Source organism: Camponotus vicinus, unplaced genomic scaffold (assembly GCF_025532165.1).
Source record: "Camponotus vicinus isolate PSW18456_S1 unplaced genomic scaffold, iyCamVici1.0 SCAF_6, whole genome shotgun sequence".
NCBI classification, from domain to species: Eukaryota; Metazoa; Arthropoda; class Insecta; order Hymenoptera; family Formicidae; genus Camponotus; species Camponotus vicinus.
This window is the reverse complement of record NW_028141978.1, coordinates 12,432,254-12,439,493: the sequence shown is the minus strand read 5'-3', so window position 1 is coordinate 12,439,493 and position 7,240 is coordinate 12,432,254. Positions and strand designations below refer to the sequence as shown.

At 29.2% G+C, this 7,240-nt stretch overlaps 1 protein-coding gene across 1 annotated transcript; it reads right to left on the bottom strand.

The window, feature by feature from the left end:
* Positions 1–148: 148 nt before the first annotated feature.
* Positions 149–637, bottom strand: LOC145973219 (histone-lysine N-methyltransferase SETMAR-like). Its single transcript, XM_083102461.1, has one exon. It carries the CDS (start codon positions 635–637, stop codon positions 149–151), a length of 489 nt encoding a protein of 162 aa, XP_082958587.1.
* Positions 638–7,240: the final 6,603 nt, after the last annotated feature.

The window sequence follows — 7,240 nt, the reverse complement described above, 5'->3', positions numbered from 1 at the left end:
ACGAAACAAGTGGAAGTCTGACGGCGCAAGGTCAGGCGAGTATGGTGGATGTGGCAACACATCCCATCCAAGCTCCAACAATTTTTGACGGGTGATCAAACTTGTGTGTGGTCTCGCGTTGTCGTGATGAAACACCACTCCCTTACGATTAACGAGCTCTGGACGTTTCTGGATGATGGATTCGTTCAAACTGTTCAATTGCCGACAGTACACATCCGAATTGATTGTTTGGTTCCTTTGTAGGAACCAAACGCGCCGTCAGATGAACTTCTTTGAGTTCATGAGGAACCCAAACATCGAGCCTGTTTACGAATTCCAGCTTCTTCAGGTGGTCGTGAACGGTCGAATGATGGATTTTCAATATTTCTGCAATCTCTCGTGTCGTGTAACGTTGGTTTGACTCGATTAATGCCTTGATTTTGTCGTCATCAACCTCGGTGGGCCTCCCTGACCGAGGAGTGTCGTTGAGGTCAAAATCACCAGCACGAAATTTTGTGAACCATCGTTGGCACTGACGTTCTTGTAGAGCATTGTCACCGTAAACCTGACGCAATTTTGCACACGCCTGACGCGCGTTCTTCCCTTTACGGAAGTAATACAATAAAATATGGCGAAAATGCACAGTTTGGTCTTCCATCTTATCCTTGTTGTAAAATTATTAAAACTCAACCAAATCGCTCAATTTTTTTTTTGGAATGAAGCTAGAACTGTCATCTGTCAAATGACATAGCAATAACATAGATGCGAATGACTCTAGTACCTTAAAAATGAACTAGCGCCTATTATATATAATCTATTTGCCAAAATGCGTCATGACTTTTCCGACAACCTGATACTTATATGTGGTGCGGTGTGTGTGTGTGTGTGTGTGTGTGTGTGTGTGTGTGTGTGTGGTGATGTGCGGTGTATAACGCGTTTTATATTATATTATATTCTTTATATTTGTTCTTATTTCCAAAGTTATTTTTAACGTAAACGCGAGATGTATAAGTAATTAAAAATAATCTTACTGGAGGATGACGAAATATATATCTTGTTGAAGGATATGCAATCGATCAATATTCCAAGAACATATTATATTATACATCTGATGAATCATAAAAGTCGATCAACAGATTCTTTGCATCTAGAATAAACTTCAATTCTTTTTATATCAATTCTATGAACACTTAAGAGTATTTTGAAATTTGAGATTGTTATATCATTAAAAATGGCAATGAAAGAAACAATTTGACAAGCATGAATATTTGACGACTGTAAAAAATGTTAACACGTTCAATTAAGAGAGGTTCAATCTGCAGTAAGTATTAATAATCGCATTCTTTTATTAATCATAATTAGCCATCTTAATATCGTATTCACGGTCATAAATTTGTTTCTAATCGTTTAGAGATGAATGTATCTTTACATGTGTATATTTCGTTGTATGTGTCAAAAAAATATAAAAATAATGTTATCTTTACATTTAGTAATTATTTAGAAAAAAGGGTATAATTATTTAGAAAAAAATTTCGCGTTCAGATTTGCATTGGGGATTAAAATCTGTTATGTGAAATTGAATGTGTGAAAAACAAGATTCTTTGTCGCATTTGTTAAAATCCAAACATCGATGCATTCTTTTTTATTTCTTTCAAAAATTTAGGAAAAGAAATGAATTTTTGATTATACTTTGTAATTGTGCCATATCAGATTGACCAACTTTTTTTACTCAACTTTGCATACGCACGTCTTCACAAAACATGTATGCGTCAGCGAAATATGAGAAAATATAATTATTGCTGAAACAAAACATAAAGATCAAGTACACGTTGCTTAATGAATATTTATCTTATTTTTATTGTTATTTTTAAAGTTCGAAACATGTTGATAAAAAATATTACATTTTGTTCTGACAATGTAAAAAAGGACTGAAAAGAGGCCTGGAAGGCAATTGAAAAATTTAAAGAAAAAAATAATGAAAAATAAATAAAGAGAAAATGACAAAATAACAATAACATATCGGTTGAATTAATCAAAATTAATAAAACAATAAATTTAGAATTTCATATATTCATAAAATAAATTTCAGGGTTTTGATCTCTATGTAACTAAAATCGATCTATTTTTTAAAATCAGTCTTCTTTTAAAAATGTATGTGTCGCATATATTAAAATAGTGACAAAATTGAAGAGCTTTTTATAGATTGTTTCATTGCTTCTTATAAATAAATAAATAAATATATATATATATATTTTTTTAAATATATATATATATATATATATATTTTTTAAATATATATATATATATATATATATATATATATATATATATATATTGATATTTGATATTTTAAACAAAAACTAAGAAGTATATTGTTATCAAAATTCGTTGATTCTTTTGATATTATACACAAGCTCCTCTAAAATTCTGTATACATTTATAGGATACATAATTTTTTAATTATTTACATTAAAATGCAACCAAAGATGTTATTCTTTGGCTGTAAAAATTTAAATATAATTGTACCTATAGCAAAATTTAAAAAACATATTTATTGATGGCATTTTTCATATGTTAATTCTATTCTCATTCGAGGATGAATAAAACGATCATTTCAATTTATAATAATCATTTAAACGAAGTGTTTCTACTTTTTTTTAAATTTTATACTCTATATGTCAAAGTTCAATTGCAGATTATAATATTATATATACATGAGGAAGAAAATGATCAGAATGACGCATGTGAAAAAGAACATAATGTCAGCTTATTGCGTAAGTGGATCAATAAAAACGAACAATTTAATCGGCTAATTACCATGATTTAAAGTGGAACATGACACTTAACATAATATATACATATTCTATTGCAGGAAGTATTTCATTTGCGTAACCAGATTTATCGAAATCATTATCAAAAGATATCGAGTATAAAATACTTAAAAGTTATGAAATGTCAATACTAATATATCTATGCAAAGATCCAGAAATTTTGTTTCTGCATAATCTGATTTTCAGTAAAATTCGATATTAAAAATGGAAAGCGATCAACTAATTATGTCTGATTACGCTATAAATTATCATTAGTTGGATAACAATATATACAGGAATGGGAAAGTTACTTTTTAAAAGTAACTCGTTACCGTTACTTGTTACCGAGTAAAAAAAAGTAACTCGTTACCATTATTAGTTACTTATTTTTAAAAGTAACTAGTTACCGTTACCGTTACTTCAAAAGTAATTCGTTATTTTTCCCTTTTTTTACTTTTAATGTTAAAACAAGATAGAATTAAATAAAAAATTTACTTTGGTAATATTTTTTATTAAAATATTAATAAAAGCAACAAATTTTTTATTTTAAATTTACAAAGCCGTAAAAAATTTAAAGAAATATAGATTTTAAAGCACTTAACATGTAACTTCACATTTAAATAAAAAAAAATTTAATTTCCATTAAATTTATAAATACAGCTAAATTTACATTCTTTGTGCGCTCTTGTCCGATATTACGTCAAATTTAAAAGCTGGCCAATCACATCCATTCCTCAGAAGAATGGAATAACTGTGATTGACCAATGATGTCATTAATCGCTTTCAGAGGTATCTGACAATCTACGGATTTAAAAAAAATACTAAGTTCTGATAGCACTTTTCATAGTTCTACAGTTCCTGAAAATTAATAAATAATTAAATAATTATTTATAAAATGGTAAACGGTCGGAACTCTGCGCAAAAATGTTTCTAAAGGGTAGAACTTTTATAGAACCGTCCAGAACTGCCGTTAAAACTACGGAAAATCATTAGCACGACACATTTTCACTAAATGTCCTGCTGGTCAAGAACGTTAAAAATTCATAAAAAATTATTAATTTTTTGAATATCGATCTGAAATTGCATACATAGGCTGAACTATAGCAGAACTATCGGAAACTCTTGCTAAAAATAATAATATTCAACGCGTTTTGGTATTTTAGAGGGAAGAGTGTCGTGCTAGATTCGCGAAGTTAGCACATTTTTTCGATTTCGATTTTTTAATGTAAGGAATGTGGAACTCTTTTTAATTTTTATCAGGAACTGTAGAACTATGAAAAGTGCTATCAGAACTCTTAGTATTTTTTTGAAATTCGTAGATTGTTGTGCCAGCTTCACAGACACCTCTCAGAGAAAAAACAGTTGTTTTTAAGAAAAAATATGTAATTGTTAATTGCAAATTACATATTATTTTTTAAAAACAACTATGTTTTTTCTTTACACCAATTGATTCTTCTCATTGTTTTGTACATAAAAGTATTAAGGTAAGATAATCGAAAAATGAATATTTTACTAGATATTTTATGGTTTATGTAAAATTAAGAAATTATTTCAAGCCTCATAACTCGAAAAGTATTCAATAAAGAAATAGAATTTAAAAATAGAATTTATTATAGTGTTTTGGAAAGCTCTCGAGATAAGCTATAAGAATACATAATAAAAAATAGGGGGTTCCATTTAAAAAATTAAAGGTAACCTTCATGTGACATTTTTGCTTATTACTTAATAATTATTGCGAATTTTGCAAAATGGTAGAGGACTTTTCTTCTTAGTTTGACCTAATCTATCATCACTTTTCGTTTGGTCCCTCACGAATCGGACACCCTGTATATATATATATATATATATATATATATATATCGGACACCCTGTATATATATATATATATATATACAGGGTGTCCGATTCGTGAGGGACCAAACGAAAAGTGATGATAGATTGGGTCAAACTAAGAAGAAAAGTCCTCTACCATTTTGCAAAATTCGCAATAATTATTAAGTAATAAGCAAAAATGTCACATGAAGGTTACCTTTAATTTTTTAAATGGAACCCCCTATTTTTTATTACACAAAATACAAAAACATTACACAAAAATATTACACAAACACAAAATACAAAAACATTATACAAAAATATATATAATATATATATATATATATGTGTGTGTGTGTGTGTGTGTGTGTGTGTGTGTGTACACACACACACACATATATATTATATATATTTTTGTAAAAGAAAGTTATTTGCATTTATTTTTAATACTGATTGAAATATGTAGAGAGAAAATTAGACTCATTTAATTATCGCTACCACTGTGTCGCATCAATTGCGTTATAAATATTAATTGGATGCACGTATATCGACGATAGTAACTAATATAAACTAATGCAGAAGCAGAGTTAACAACGCATAAGCGAAATCTAATGAAATCCATTCCCTGCATCAGGAATCTCGAAAAATAAATGCTTCTAATATAATGCGAGAATGTGTGCATATGAATATATATATATATATATATATATATATATATATATATATATATACACACACACGATGCGTGGTTGTTAACTCTGCTTCTGCATTAGTTTATATTAGTTATCTATCGTCGATATACGTGCATCCAATTAATATTTATAACGCAATTGATGCGACACAGTGGTAGCGATAATTAAATGAGTCTAATTTTCTCTCTACATATTTCAATCAGTATTAAAAATAAATGCAAATAACTTTCTTTTACAAAAATATATATAATATATATGTGTGTGTGTGTGTGTGTGTCTATATATATATATATATATATATATATATATATATATATATATATATATATATACACATATATATATACACATATATATGTATATATACATAAATACATATAAACTTGAATTTTATTAATACGTAAAGGAAATTACGTATAAACTTTCTCACATTAATCCATTGATCCGATGTGTATATGCATAGAGATTATAATAATGGAGGGGTTCTGGTGAATAAAAGGAGAAGAAATAGATATATTCTTCTGTTTCAATTGTGAGAATATATCCGTAACTATACGTGATACGGCATCTTGTTTTCATTTTATTTCTTTGTAAAAGTTTCTTAAATACAACATCTCTCTATTTAAACTTTTAATTTAAATTTTTAATTAATTTAAATTTTTCGTATAATTAAAGAAAAAATATAATAATGATAAAACTGATAATTAAGATGAAAATGAGATATGTATAAATGTGGAAAGTCGAATTGTTTAACATATTAATATATTATTGATTAAATTTTTAATATATTATTAGTGTAACTTGCAAGACATATGTAACATGGGTCCGTTTTATTGGAATAGGAATAGATTCATGGAATGGAGATTTTACAATTGAGACAGAATATTCACCTCTCTGTTGATCCTCTTGAAACAGACTTGCTTATGGTCGACATATAGACAAGGCCTCTGCATTATTATAAGCTTTATATTTACATACAACAGTCAATGGCCGAATAATCGAATGCAAGTCTACTTACTCTCACGTTACTGCTTATATAACGAAGAAAGATAAGGTTTTGTTTGCCTGTACACATGCATGTCTACGCGTCTATGTGTGTACATGTGTATTCGCGATCTTTCACGATTCCCCGACAGTGTGTACTTTGTACACGGCGCCTTTCCGAGACTGTGTGCTTCCGACTTGAAATCAATTTATTTCTAATCTCCCGAGCGACGATTTCCCTTTCTCCGAGTATGGCTACCCAATGGTCTTTCCATCATTTAGTAAAAGTTCAACGCATAGGAATTACATAAGCGCTTTAAACGGTCATACATGTATATGTGCAATGTCTAGTCACTGCTAGACGGCTTTCAGTATGACATCAAAAGTCACGTGAAAATTTTAATGGATAACATTTTACGTATATTAATTTCGTCAAGAATATGAGATATGTTTTTTCGAATAAAATTATATAAGACACATATATACAGGGTGTCCGATTCCTGAGTGACCAAACGAAAAGTAGTAGTAGATTGGGTCAAACTGAGAAGAAAAGTCCTCTACCATTTTGCAAAATTCGCAATAATTATTAAAAAATAAGCAAAAATGTCTCGGTACATGAGAAGCGGTAAACCGCTTGTAGTGTGTGATTATTAAGTGATCAAACGAAAAGTGGTGATAGATTGGGTCAAACTGAAAAGAAAAGTTTTCTATCATATTGCAAAATTCGCAATAATTATTAAGTTATAGGCAAAAATGTCTCAGAGTATAAAAAGCGGTAGACAGATCGCTTCTCATACGCTGAGACATTTTTGCTTATAACTTAATAATTATTGCGAATTTTGCAAAATGATAGAGGACTTGTCTTTCCAGTTTGACCCAATCTACCACCACTTTTCGTTTGATCACTCATTAATCGGACACTGCGAGCGATCTACCGCTTCTCATGCGCCGAAACATTTTTGC

Bases quoted from the DNA above. Each gene is read 5' to 3' on its own strand.
- LOC145973219 (XM_083102461.1), bottom strand. From the start codon at position 637: ATGGAAGACCAAACTGTGCATTTTCGCCATATTTTATTGTATTACTTC.